The 15140-nt window shown below is 40.9% G+C and overlaps 1 protein-coding gene across 1 annotated transcript in view; it reads left to right on the top strand.

The window, feature by feature from the left end:
* LRMDA (leucine rich melanocyte differentiation associated) overlaps positions 1-14071 on the top strand; it is a 604806-nt gene extending 590735 nt beyond the window's left edge. The window contains exon 7 of the mRNA XM_030241074.2: positions 11903-14071. Coding sequence (XP_030096934.1) covers positions 11903-11982 — 80 coding nt within the window. The 3' untranslated portion in view covers positions 11983-14071. The remainder of the gene's footprint in view (positions 1-11902) is intronic.
* Positions 14072-15140: the final 1069 nt, after the last annotated feature.

The following is a 15140-nucleotide window of genomic DNA, read 5'->3' as shown; positions in this document are numbered from 1 at the left end:
AGTCATCTTCAAAACAAAGCTATTGCACCTGGGTTGCCAGCTATATTAACTCTGTTGTGCTGTGGTGCTGAGCACCTCTCTCCTTAAAGTCTTTATGCTAAAACCCAAATCCTCCCAACAGCGAGGGGTTAATTGTCTGTTTTCAATGTACTTTTAAACTCTCAGCTCTTGGGAATGATGTTTCCATGAGGATTGACTGTAATTACAAAATAATATAGGCACTCTGTCTTATTTTCAGGGAATGATACTTAAGTCCTTGCTGGTTTTGTTGCATATGTTTATACTGGGGCTCTTCTTTCAGTGTACTTGATGCAAGGTATTTGCAAATTTGAGCCTTTGGGCTTTAAATGTTGTGCTGCTTCTTCTGTTCCTTATTCACTACAGATTAGGTATAATTGATGACCTGCATTTACAGACATGGGTGGTATACAGATGTAAATGTTATTATAGCTTTTATATTTTATGTTCTTTCTGAAAGATCATTTTGTCTTTGAATAATACTCCTGTTCAGATTTTGGGGGGTTTATCTGTAAAAGAGAATATGAAATGGATATTGCACATCGTATATTTCTTAAAAGTAATTTGGAATTTTAGGGTATGGGATTGGTGGTGACTGATACACTGCCTGGATGAGATATATCCCTTTGAAAATAACAGCGCCAGTACATGCCTGCATCTGTCTAACCTCATAATTCACTTTCACATTGGGTTATGGATGTCTGCATTCAGTGAGTCTATCTTCCCTTTAGGTATTATTTCAGCCCTTTGAGATAATAAGGAAAGTTTAATTGCGTTGTTAATTGATTTTTTGCACAACATTATTACCTTGATTGATTGCAGAGTTGATGAAAATGTTAGACACAGGCAGTGTAAAGTATCAGCCCAGTAAGGAGTGGGAGCCTTGTGGAGAATAGATAACCTTGATGTTAAGAGCTATATCCTTCAGATATGTCTTCCCTTGACATATTGATGGCCCTTGAAAAGGGAAAAGCTGATTGTATGCAGAATGCAATCATTAAACCCACTTCAGCTGGCTGTTGATTAATTTGTTTTTTCCTGAAGGATCTAGTTAAAGAGAAGGCCTCACTAGTATCAACAGCAGCCATTTTCCAGGCTTCAGATTATACTTAACCCTCTCCTAGAAGAAAGAAAAATGAGGCTGTCTTGGTATAGACAGGCAGATTGTCTGCAAACATTCAGTCCTACTGCAATTTGGGGATTATAACACTCACTTTACCCCGCTAACTACTGCTTCCTCTGTGACCTCTCCTCCCCTGCCTTCAGTATTCAGCTTTGCCACAGCTAGCAGAAAGTCACGTTTGATGTTTTCTGAGTAAGGCCAGTGTCTGTTCTCAGCAGAGATGCCAACAGGGATGTCAAGCTTGTTTTGCCCAAAGACTGAAATACTTCAGTAGCATATCGCTGCTTCCCAGGAGCCTCTCTGAAAGGACCACAGGGTTCACTGCACACACGTAAGTGGTTAAGCTTTCCTTATCCCTGAAAAGATCTTTCTTGTATAATTTTTTGTTATTACTTCTGAGATCTTTGAGGTCTTCTGTAGGGCAGTTTGTGCTGTTCAGCGGTGCCCCAGGCTTAGCAGCAGCACTCGTGTGCCCTGTTGGTGAATACATTTAACCAAACAGTGGCTGTGTGTGACCGGCTTTCCTGCTGTGAATTCATGTGACGGTCTAATCCCAGACTACCTGCTACCTTCAGAGGACTTTCTGTTTTAATAGCACCCACTCTGAGAGCAAAGGTGAAGAGTATTGCCTAAATGGCCTTCCTGTGGCAGAAGGGGCTTCCTTGGCTGCTGAACATTCTCGGGACTGAGGGACAGCTTCTCTCTTAAGCCTTTCTTTTCTTTGTGGCAGCAAATGACTCAACACATCCAAAATATATATTCCGCTTTAACCAAGCAATTTAATGCCTCTGAGTGTGGTGGAGATTTTATTCTTCCATTAACCATTTAAAGGTTATTTTGTAAAGTTACAGGTTATTGCTTCCTGTTCAGCTTGGTAGTCTCAAAGACAGTCACTCTTTTTTTGTCCTTCTGAGCGATAACAGTGATCACTGCTGTTTGATTATTTTCTAGCCACACGTGTTTTATTAGATCCATCGTGAACATGTTGCCAGTGAGCTCCTTTTTCATATGGGGACATGTAAACTTGTGACACAGTCAAGTCTGACAAATTTGAACCAGCCAAATAAGTGAGTAATATTTCAAGCTGTCAAAGTGGGTGAATACTGATTAACTGACACACTCCAAAAGCTCACACCAATAGCCATGCTCTGGTGGAAAATGTTTACTAAGCAGAATACTTGTTAGAAAGTCTTCAGTGCTTTAACTAAACTTTAATGACTCTGACCCTAATGGAGGGGTTTTAACGTGCCTCTCGAGCTGTTTCTTAGTCCCCCATTTTTTATCTTTAGCAAAAGCTTTCATAGAGACTAAAAGAGCACCTGTAAGTGATGTTCTACTGGCCACTGTGATTTAACCTTCAGCCCCCTCCCATTGGCATATTTTATAAGGAGACTGAGGAAAGGGGAAAAGAGTTGAGGATAGAAAATGATGACAATATTTTGGCTTTCAGTACTGGAGGCAGGTTGGGAACCAGACTATGGCCAGGAACTATTTAGCAATAGCAGATGGTGCTATATGTCACAGAGAAGAGAACAAAATTCTACTAAGAGGCAAGCCCAGACTTAGTCCAGAGAACTACATATTTTCTGAATACTTTGTGTTTGTATCCAGATGCACTTTTGATTGCACTTGATGCTAAATAGTAATAGTGACAGAAGAGAGAAAGGAGCTAGCCCATTGTTGTGGGCTCTGGATGTGTCTTACAAAGTGCCAGATGCCTTCAACTTCTGCTGGAAATCAAGGGAATCCAGGGCCTTGTAGTACCTGCCTCTCAAAAAAATCTATTTTTGTATTAGGAAAAATCATAGCAATCTCATTGTCAGCAATTACTTAAATGTTGGGGGTTTTTTTGTTGCTGTTGTTTCTGAGGAAGGGCTTGTGAAAAGGAGCAAGAAATGGCAGACAAAGAAGGGTCCCTTAACTGTCTCATAATGTGACAGCAGCACTATTTAATTATCCTCTTTAATTTTATTTGAGAGACTTTCTTTCCCAGCTTTAAAAATAAAAAGCAACTTGTCTTTATTTCAGATGACTCTCTTGAGAAATTTCAAACCAGTTGAGCCAGACTGAATTTTCTATGGCTTTTTTTTTTTTTCCCCTAATGTGAACTCCTGCAGCAGGAACACATTTGAGATCCAAAAGCAAGTTTTACTCATGAGATGAGCCAAATTTATGTCTAAACTCTCCAGAAGGGCCCTGCTGCTCAAATTTTTTTCACAGAAGAATTTGTAATTTTATTGGAATGCTTGCAGACTTTCCGAACAATTATTCCAAAAGTTTGCTTTCTGCCCCATAAATCATGGTGCATTTGTTTAATTCTCTCACAGTTACTAAAAGAACTTACTTCCCTCTTTTTTCCTCTCACATTTTACTGCTAATTCAATCTGTGCATGGTTAAGGTTTGTGAAGTATGATTTAATTATAGTCACTTTTTGTTTTCGTAATGACCTTGTCGTTCTTTATGGTTTAGCTCCATCACTGAGTAGTGTAAGTTTTATTATTAGAATGTAGCCCAAAGAACAGAGCAGCCAGCAGAAAGGCCATTTTTGCATATGTTAGCCAAATTAACTGAAAATCTCCTAAATTGTATGGTGAGTGTACACTGAACAGCTGAACTTTCGTATAGGGTCGGGAAGGGATTTTAGAACCTCCTTTTTCTCCATCATTCTGAATAGGCAAAAAGCGTCTCTTACATCACTTCGGTGGTCGCACCGTTGCATTAACAAAAGTAAGAGAAAGGTGGCTCAAAGCAGCGCTGGCATTTACACCGTGAATATGAGAGAATGACAAATGCCTCCGACGCTGGAGGCGGGCGGCCGCCTCCCCCCCGGCAGCATTTCGAGCCTTTTGTTCGGAGCGCTGCCCCACCATCAGCACACCCTGGTGCCCCGAGCCGAGCCCGGCAGAAACCGTGCGGCTGGGCGAGAGGCTGCGAGCAGAGGTTGTACACTGCGGGCTCCAGGGCTAGAGGCTGCCTCCTTTCAGAAGCAGCGGCTGTACCACTGCAGGCTCCCGGGCGAGAGGCTGCCTCCTTTCAGAAGCCGCGGCTGTAGCACTGCGGGCTCCGCCGGCGGCAGCGAGGCGCGCTCAGCGCTGCCGCCCGCGATCGCCGCCCGCCCGCGCGGCTCGGCGCGGCGCGGCGGGGCTGGCACAAAGAGCTGCTGCCCTCTAGTGTCCGGGGCCCGTCCGCACAGCGAGCCCGCTCCGGCGGCGCGGCCGGCGGGACCCGACCTGGCCGAGCATTTACTGCCCTTGTCTGCCGGTACTCCACTGCATTCATCCACCCCATAGATGAGAGAATGAGATACATCGAGGCTCAGAGGACTGCGAGCCCATACTTCCCTTCTTCCATCTCCTTCAAGGGCGTTCAGTATATCCAAACGCAAGCATCAGTCCACCCCTAAAATTTGGCACGCTGATGCTTTCTGTGCTCTTGGGTTTCTTTGATTACAGTATCTAGTTATGTACAAAATTTATGAGTCCGAGTGATTGAAAAAAAAAGCTGCTTTAATTTTGAAACATATTTCACAGCAAGTATTTAATTATAAAGTCAGCATTAATTCTCTCCATGACAGTAACAGTGCAAAACTGGTAAAGGTACGCTAAAGAGACAAAAGCATTTGGTTTGGAGTTTTTGTTTATTTGGTTGTGTATTTTTGTTGCGTGCTTTTTGTTTCATTTTCACTAGGAAGAGACATTCCGACCCCCCAACATATTTCTCTGATGATAGTTACAATGAGCATGGAAAGATTCCAAAGAAATCCCAAGTGTAGAACCTTAAATTGTAACAATGATACCCAGAGGAGTATGGAACTGGTTAATGATTTAAAGTATTATGCCCTAAATGCTCCTATTTTAGCCAACAGTAGAGAATCTGTAGACAGCACATGCCCAGATCAAAGCTGATCATGTCAATGTCATTCAAGGAGGGAAGGATACCCTCCTTTCCCCCTGCTCTCCCCCCTACCCTTTTTTTAAACAAAGTATGACATCTGAGGAACAGTGTGTTGATTGTTCCACTGCCAGGATACGCATAATGGAAACATTAGCTCCAAGATAACTTTTAATCTGTCAGCCTAATGGCTCCTTAATGTGTAGAGGGCTTTAAATGTATGTCAGCCAGGGCTGTATAAAGTAATATAGTTTGTGGCCTGAATGGATCTAGATGACTCCGCACCATGACACAATATGGTTTATTATTAACTATCAGCTCATCAGCTTATTCCCACGGACTTGGACAAGCTTCTCAATTTTCCAGTAACAGATTATGTGAGAAAAAGCTTGCAGTGCATTTTTTTTCTTTTTGCTTTTTCTTTCTCAACCCCCCACCCCCCCCAAATTACAAGTTTCTTCCCTAGTTGCACTGGGAGCCCTGAAGTGTATTTACAGCAGGCTGCACTTTATCACACATCAGCTTGACTGCTAGTTTACACTGAACATTTATGCAGCTTCCTTGGCCCAGGATGCAAACTTCACATCTTTGTATTCCTATCACCTTCATTGCAAATTTTTCCAACATCCCCTCCCTGCTGACTGCTTCGCTCCCCCCTCCCCTGCTCTCACTTCCCTGCATACTCCCCCCTTTTTCCCCCCTTCCCACAAACAGGCCAGTGAGACTTGACATGTCACAGCACTTGTCTGTGCAGGATACTTGCAATAATTCAGTGTGTTACTTTGCCTTCTGTGATTCCTCTCAGCTCTAGCTTAGGTGTGTAATTCTAACACCATTGCTGTAGACTGGGTACAGATTTGATTTTGTGTCTTTCAGTAATTTCTTTCAGTCTGAAAGGCTATTTTGTGCCCCATGCTGTAGGGTGTCCAGAGGAAAATGTTATCATTTTTCGGCATCCCTGTGCAGGGAGCAGAGCAGAGGTAATTCATCTCCTCTGAATGGGAAGGTTACCTTCCTTGAATGCTGTTACCCTCAGAGAGAGAGGGGAGTCAGGATCAGCAGTTTACTACTGAAGGTATGTCTTCTTTCTCCAGAAAACCTGCAATGGACCACCATCCCTATTTCACAGGCACCTCTTTGGGAGTATTTGGGGACCACTCTGTGAGGACTGTGGCCCTGGTGACGGAATTTTGCCTTAGCCACAGGTAGCTCTGTCCCCAGCCTTCTCAAACACAACTTTTTTAAGAAATTATGCATAAGTTTTGTTTACATTTACCATTTCTATCCTCTTAAAAATAAATTAACTAGTTTATAACATAAGGAACATTAATATTTGTGCATTTGTTATGTGAGCACTTGTGAGTGTGTTATGGGAATATTTTAGGGAATTTATCTGTGTTTTGTGTCTTGCTGTGGTATTTCAGGTCATTTTAAGATTCTTCTCCACCGCATTTGGCTGTGGCACAACCAAAGGTATTCTTATCTGTTGTATTCTCCTCTTTCTGTAGCTACTTCTTCTCTGGTTTAAGGAGTCAAGCTCCTGTGTCTTGACTCCAGCTGGGAGCAATCTGGAAATGTGGTTGCCACAACCAGATGAAATGGCAGCAGCCAGAGAGCCCATCAGATGAGCAAGGACAGCTGCAGCTCCTCTGTTCTGTCCTGTGTCACGCTGCAGTTTGTGAGCTCAGTCCTCCCCGTGCTGGCAGAGTGCAAGTCTGAGTGCATCTCTCTGGGTTACACACTTGGCTGCTTTGGGCAGTGCTTGGGGACTCAGATGATCCCTTGCACCTTTTCTTGTCTTCCAAGAGTTCTTCTCAGATTCCTGTGTCAGAGAATTCATAGGCTGGATCATATGCAATAGAAGCAAGTATTCTGTCTCACCAAAAGGAACTGAAAAGAAATTGTCAACTAGAAAATTAGTTAATGTATTTAGAATTTCCAGATAGATAAATACAAACTGAAAACTTACTAAACTCCTGTACAAAAGGGTTTGCTTTTGGGCTGTTACTTTTATTTTTCTCCCACCTTTACATATCCCTTAGATAAAAAGATTTTTAAGAGTTTTAGATTAACTTGACTCATGGAGGTGTTTTGCCTAAATCAGTAACATTATAGACTTTAAATTGTTCATAGATAGGTATTTATTCTCCTCTAAGTTCAGTCAATAGGGAATTACTTTCCTTTATAGGAAGTTTATATTAATATTTAAGGGAATTTCACAGCTTCTGTTCATTAATTGTAGAATATGCCCAAGTGCCTATGAAAAAAATGATAATGGCATTGATATTTCATCCTGAAGGGTCTCAAAACAATTTACAGATTGGTAGTATAACCACACTGAAATGCACCCAGCTTCTTGGTGGAACATGGCAGCTGTTTAATAGCCCATAGCAAAACTATGCAACAGCAGGTTGTGCAAAAAGAGATGAATATGGATCAAATACAAATTGGCAGTGGAGGATTTAGGTACTGTGCTCTAATTAAAGTTAGGTGAAGTGGAATTCCAGTAGAATATTGAGTCTGTGTATGGAGTGCTAGACTTTATCTGACCGCAGCTCCTGGTAGCAGGCCCTGTGGTTAGTCCATGTGAGAGGCAGGCAGAAGGCTGTTAGCTGAAATGTACTCCCTGATGGATACTGCAGACCAGCGTTTGACAAACACATTTAATTGTGAATACTTTGCTGCTTTCACTTGCAGAGGGGCTTATTAAAAACATTTGATGTTAAAATGGGTGCCTGGTGGGGATGTTGGGCACATGTGGCAATAGATTTTGATGGGGGTGGCAAAATTTTTTGGCTCGACTACTTAGTTTTAGTAATTACTTTTTAAAGAAAGCTGAATGCTACTGGAGGAAGCCGTGTTGCTGGAAGCTGCCCAAGTTGTGATGACTGAGAGGTGGGTTTTTCTAAATGTGGAGGATTAATGTGGTAGGAAAAAGGCAACAAGATGTTACCTGACAACAATTCCCTTAGATCACTGTTGGTTGAGATGAATTTTGACCTGTAACTAACTAAGGCTGTATGATCTATAGGTCTTGGTATGATCCAGAGGTCTAACACTTCCCATTGCAACTTGTTTTTGCCACTTCTGATATAATATATCTGCAAACCTTTTTTTGCTCTAGCAAAGTGTATAGAGGTCTAAAGCACCATAGCTCTCTGCAAAATATGCCAAATTTAAAAGGAGCTAACATGACTTGAACTTTTTCACATGCTTTTGTATGCATCTATGTATGCATTTATTTATTTGGATAATTGGGTTTTCCCTCAGCTAAGGAAAGGCTGGTGCTGCTGACATTACAATGTGTTTGTGAAGAAAGACTGATACCACAACACATGCAAGCAACTGCAAGGTCATTACTTACCCAGCGTAATTAGAACATCCATTCCCAAGGATGGAAACATTTAAAAGATAAAGAGTGAATTTAAAAATGATTCTTCCCAATGCAGTTTTTTCATAATTATAGTTCTAACAGCTTGTGGTGATGGTAGAATCAGCTACTTCAGAAAAATTAGAAGCCTCATTCAGGGAAGATGATTCCTCAAGAGACCTTGTGTTGTCATTTCTTAAGAACCTTGAGCAGAAACCTCATTCTGGATGCTGTGTATTGTTTTGATGTATAGGGGGTATGCTTAGCTTATTATGGCCAATGCTGGATATTTTAATTAAAAACACAAGAACAGCCACAGATGTATTGTTTTCCCCTCATTCTTTCCCTTGTCTGTGTGCAAAAGAGCAAGTGTACTCCCAGCCCTGCAAGGAAAGAATATCATAGCAGATAGGCAGAAAAAAAGAAGCAGCTTTCCTAAACTCACATGTGACATATCTTAGCATCAAAATTCTCATTGCAGCACACAAACATTTTGCAGTTCTCTGAGCTTTCTGTAGTTGCCAAAGGGAGGTGGGACATAAAGAGGAAAAACAAAGCAAAACAAATAACCATGCCAGTCACCGCATTTAATTTATGAGCAAGATTATTGTTTTACAAATAACCTTCATGATAAACAAGGTCTCATGGCAACATTTTCAACTGTGCTTTTATCAAGGCTCTCTGAGCAGCATGTGTAATATGCCTGGCAATCGAATCACAGCTGTGTGCCTGGGTAGGGAATCTCTGCGGAGACAACACTTCCTTAATTTAAACAATTGTAGGCTGCAGGATTTCAAAAATTTCAGCTGACTTTAACTGTCACTAGCCCAAGCACCTTTATCCCCAGGCGAGCAGCAGCAGCTGGATTTCATTTCCTGCTGCCAGACTGTCCGACATCTTTGCTGAACATCCCGGGAACAGAGCGTCTTTACTTTAAGGATTTTATTCAAGGTGACAGCTCCTCACACTTTAGCGTTCAGATCACCTCAAGTAGCTGAGATATCAGTGAAAATGAGAGCACTTCTCCAGCAAACTCCAAATTTAGATTGACTGAGGTTATCCTTAGGCCTCTAGACCCAGCCTCCATGACAACACAGGCCTGCCAGTAACTTTAAAACTACAGTGGAGTTTGTAATGATGTCTGGGGAGAAATATTCTGCCAGAGCAGTGGAGGATACTATAAGCGATAGGAAATGATGTCAGATTTAGTTAGGACTGGAGACAGTGTTAGAATATACTTGGCATAATATGGCACCGGTATCTCTGTCAGCATCTCTGTTTTCTGTCACCGCACACAATCCCAGGCCTGTCTGTAGCCCTGACAGTGTCTTTTCAGATCAGGTTATTGCCAACTTGGAGACTGGCTCGGCACAGCACCATACAGCCCCCTTTGTTTGAAGTCTGCCCTTTTGTCATTAATGCACTTGATGTCTATTTAAATCTGACGGTGAATACAGTATCTGTTTTCCTGTCAGGAGATCATTGACAATATTAATACCTCATGTCCTTGCCTCATTTTCTAAGCACTGACACCTAGCTATAGTCTCCAGCATTCATCAAACAGCACTCTCTCACCAGCATCTCTATAAACAGTCTTGCTTCCAGTCCTTAAGAAATGCAGCAGACCTCAAACACGACTTTTATCAATGCCAGTGAAAGAGGAGTCCAAAGAATGCTGTTAGTAAACTGCTCATATCCTTTGCATTTAGAGCTCTAAATGTCCTTATCCAACTTGGGATATCTGTTTAGGAAAAGAATAACTTGGTCCTCATTAGACTCTTGTTTAGGAATGTGTTGTCATCTTTTGCATGTGGAAACAGCTTCACTAGTGAAATTATTGAAATTGAAATTATTGAAGAAAGCTCTAAGCGGGAGGGGAAAATGATCAAGGACTGCACTGTATAGTCCCCACTGCATTTGTATTGTCCTGAATAGGAATGTTTTTCACAACAAATGACAGCCCTATCTATTTCCCCCCCACAACCCTCAGAGGAATGTGTTACCATCAGGATGTCTTAGAGAGGAAGAAGAGCATGGGTTTAGATTAATCTTTCATGACCCATGTCTTCCAAAGCTTTAGTAGCTTGTATTATGTATCTTAACTATATCCAGACACTATACTGGAAAACAATGGCACAGAATATAAAAGCTTGCATAGTTAATTCATACTGCAAGTGTGAACGGTAACAGCTGTGTGAGTTCTGGAAATCTAAACCGAGAAAGAATTGAAGATCTGCTTCTCCCCCTTCTTTACCCCTTATGTAAGGCAGTGCTTGTCTCCTTTGGGCTAGGTTATGTTTGCCCTTTTGGAGGTGAGCTGGATTCTTCAGTGACTGCTCTGGTAAGACACTCCCAAGGCAGAGCAGACCCTTCCACCTTCTTTCTGTACATGGGAGATGACTTTAATTTGACTATACATGTCTGAGGGCTCAAAGAGCAACTCTGCTAGTAAAATTTGGCATCTTTGAGGATGTTCACAGGTGGGATGTAACTGTGAACTTACGCTTTCACAAACCACTTAGTACCACCAGAGGGGATGCTTTTGAATAAGGTAGTGAGATTTGCAGGTATGTGTGTCTCACCCACAGCAGTTAAGGCTTCCTCAGGCATCTTTCTGCATGTACTCACTGTGAATAATGTGCCTTGCCTCCCAAAACCAGTATTGTGGCTAATTATTGAAAGCATCCCACATGTGCCAATATTTAGGGTAATTAAACTGTATCTTGCTCGTGGGATGTTGCAATGTTGTTTGAAAAGATACTTTGGAAATGTTTTTATTGAATATTTATTTGTATGTATAAAAATGCTGGAGTCTGGGGAGGACAACTGTTCTGGCCCCTGTCTGCAATGGCTTCCCATATAGATTTCAGCCACTCACTTCAGCTGTCACTGAAAATAAGGGTGGTTTAGGTGCTTGCAGTATGCCTTTGGAATTGTTTGACCAGTTTTTCCAGGATCCACATTAAACTGTAATTATTTGCTGTTTGGTTTTGTTTTTGGTTTTTTTTTTTTTTTTTTTGGGGGGGGGGAAGGGGGGGGTGGTTTTTGTTGGTTGGTTGGTTGGTTTGGTTTTGTTGTTTTTGTTCTTTTTGGTTTCATTCATCAGGAAAACTTTTTAAACACTTAACAGGGAGACTGCAGAGAGCACAAAAAATAACTTCAACCCAGACTTTCTGTTTCTTTAGAAGCAGGAGAGAGGTGCTCTGATTTAAAACACTCTGTATGATGTTTCAGTGTTATGTAATTCTAGTTTTGAAGATACTCATGGATGTATGTTTAACAGGATAGGTCATGTAGCTTTTTGAACACATTTTTCCAGTGGGTTCAAAACTGCTGATTGAAATGGTAATACTGAATATTTGAAATGAACAAACTTTCTTTCCTTTGCAGGACAAGAGATAACTGCTCCTTTCCCTCCTTCAAATTTCCCAAGTTATGTGCTTTATTGCATGTTATTCTACTTCAATCCTAACTGAAATTCATTTCCTTTTTATTGTAGGCATTTTGGGGAAATGTCGCTACGTTTACTACGGAAAACATTCCGAGGGTAACAGATTCATCCGAGATGACCAGCTCTAAACCACAGTGCTGTTCCGCGCCTCTTCAATCCCTCCACATAAGGAGCACAAATCACATCTACATTTTAAGCATGCAGCTAAAGTCCTCTAGTGCCTTCTGCTGACTTTGCCAAGCCTGTCAAGATCATCCTTCTATCTTAGTCTGAGTAGTCACATAGAGATTGACGTGATTGCCTTTAAGCAGGTGCCATCCACCAGTGTGACAGACAGCTGCAGCCGAGCGCCCGGCCTGGCAGGGGGAGCACGGTGATGGATTGCCTGGTCCGGGCTGCTCGCAGGAGAGCGGGGTCACACCTGGGGCTGGACTGAGCCCGCTCCATCCGCGGCGCCTCCCAAAGCACCGCCTTTATCTCTGCCCGGCCTGTTGAGCCAGAGTGGATGCTGATACCAAAGTGTTTATAAAAGAGAGAGGCTGTAATTTCAGATGAAAAAGCCCTTATCTGTTATTTTTTTTCCCTGGGAATTAAGTGCTTGTGTTTCTATCATCTCATACATGCTTACACAAATCCTTTCACAGTTTGGTAGTACACCCACCCACACCCAAAATGAGCCTAGATGGATTATTTTTTCTTTCAGCAGGGAAAAATATACATCCAGAAAACATTTTGGCCATGCAGAGCACTGTCAATTTGATAGATGTTTGTATGCGAAGGAAAAGGATTTTAGTAATTTCCCAGACAAACAAATTTTTCTAATTCTTGAATCACATCTCATTGTTTACTGGCTCTTACTTTCAGAAAAGTGAACATTTCTTTATGTTTTAAAATAATGTCATAGCTTAACTGTTTCCCCTTGGAAGAAGGGTTAGTGATATTGACAGTGTGTATCATTCCTGCTTTATTGCACAAGCTATTTTTAACTTTTAGGGATTATGTTTATAATTAAATGCTTAAATGTGGGGGGAAAAGGTGCTTAAAAGGAGTGATATAAATCTGCCACAAGATGGGTGTGATTATTCAGAGGGAAAAAGGTCAACAAAAGTAACTGGTGGAATTAACATAACTAGCAGCTTTTCTGATATACTGGAGAGACAATACCTACCTTTTGATACCTATGTAAGAAAGGCTATTGTCAAATTTTCAGTCAAGAAAATAAAAAGGCATGGCAAATTTTCTGCTTTTCTGATAAAGAGGTTGGACATATTTAGAATGATTAACTTGTTACTGTGGAAAAAAATTAACTCCCATACTTCATGCATATGTTGTGTTAAATTCTACTTGATACAATGGGATTGGCCAAGGAGTATGTAAAAATTCAGATTTCTTGGCTGTCCCAAACCCATTCATGTTGATCCCAGTTGAGAGCTATCAATGCCTAGCTGTTCTTGGTTTGTTTGAAATTACTTGGTGGTCTCTATTCACTTTCCTGGTTAAAAAAAATAAAATATGAGTCTTTAGAAACTGTCTACCTTAGGGTAGAACTACCTTGGGGGCTTTTATCAGCTGGCATTGCAGGTGGAAGTGAACTGAGCATGGAAGGCAGTGGTGAAAGCAGATGTGACTGATGAAATAGTGAGGCCCTGGCTGAGTGCCAAAGGAAAGCTTGCTGCTGTTCAGCATTTTGGGCCTCACTCTGTAAACGGAAGCCTTTGCTCACTCTGCAAGTATATAATAAATCTTTAACAGATACTTAAAACCACTGATGAACATAGAACGATGCAGTTCACACCACTTGTAGCTCAAATGGAGCTCTGAGCTGTTTGATTGGTGTCTGGAAAGCACATTCTAGCCACTTGCCATGCCTCTTCTAATGTCATACATGACCACAAATGAAAGGCCAATTCACATTGCAAGTCTGAGGAGATACCAGATAAATGAAAATTACATGCCTTTTTCTGTAATCAAAAATATTAACAGAAATATTTAGGGCACTTGTCATCTGTTTTGGTTACCAAAATAACAGCAACCTTAGTTTGTTCCTGTCACGATGTCTCCACACATTTTGGCAATGGCAATGTTATAGGCAGTAGGATTTGGAATAGGGATGTTTAGAATAACCTAATGTCACTTTCAGTCTGTTTGCATATATGTTCTTGTCTTTATAAAAGGCTTTAACCCTGCCTCAAACAATAAACAGCACTTGCAAACTGACCGCATGATTTTTCCGTCTTTATTTTGCTTGTTTACTTTTCCTAATGTCAAAACCATTTGTATCATTTTCAGGAGTGTTTTTTTCCTAGCAAAGCTTTGGAGGCAAAAATATTTTTGGAATGAAATTTGAACAAATTCTGTTCCACTTTGGATTTTGTTTTCACTTGGGGGATTACGTATCTAGGATTAAATGTGGTAAAGCCCTAATTGAAATCTGCTTGAAGGGAATTCACAATAAATGCCTCTGATTCTGGAAAATCCAAAAGAAAATCTGTGAATAATTATTTTGTATTACTAGCATGGATTAGGATATTATTTAAAAACATGCATGGATGTGCATTACTGTTTATGCAAACATCTTTTTTTCTTTTTAAATATGCAGAGCATTATATTTTCAGATGTGTTCTGCTGAAATTCTGGTTCAAGAGATGGCAGAATTTTCACACCTGGGGTTGTTACCTATACTTGATTCTTTCCTAAATGGGAACTGTGCCTGAATTTCTTAAATGAACTTTAATTTAGCATGAAAGTTACAGTAAAGTAATCTAGGAAGAAGTTCCACTCTCTTTACTTTGCTCTCCCTTCTCCATATGTGGCGCACTTTTGACTCTCAAGATTAACTAGGCTATTAAAAATAAAATATTTGCTTACAAAATTAAAAATATTTTAAAATATATGCATTTCAAAGGAACTCCTCCAGTCTTAGTTCTTTGAGTTGTAACTTCAGTCCTAGGTTCAGTCTTGAGACGACCTTTGCCTTTTGTCAGACATCACATCTTCACAAATGAAGACTTGGAGGCAAATGTTTTCACTAGGAGATGCCTAGAGAAGCTGTGCTTAGTACATTTGTAACTTCGTGTATTGAAAATGTTAATCCCTAACCTTAAAATTAAAAACGAGGAAAAGATCCAAACTAGAAATTCACTTCAGTGTCACAAAGATAAATGACCTTCAGTGAAAATCCTGCTGTTATGGATACACAAACCTAACTATAGAGCACATTGGCTTTAATTGAATCTGTTGCATGCATAAATGATTTATGGGATTGCTGAAAGTATGTCACCACTGA

This window comes from Serinus canaria, chromosome 6 (assembly GCF_022539315.1).
Source record: "Serinus canaria isolate serCan28SL12 chromosome 6, serCan2020, whole genome shotgun sequence".
In the NCBI taxonomy this organism is placed as follows: domain Eukaryota; kingdom Metazoa; phylum Chordata; class Aves; order Passeriformes; family Fringillidae; genus Serinus; species Serinus canaria.
This window is presented reverse-complemented; position numbering and strand designations above follow the sequence as displayed.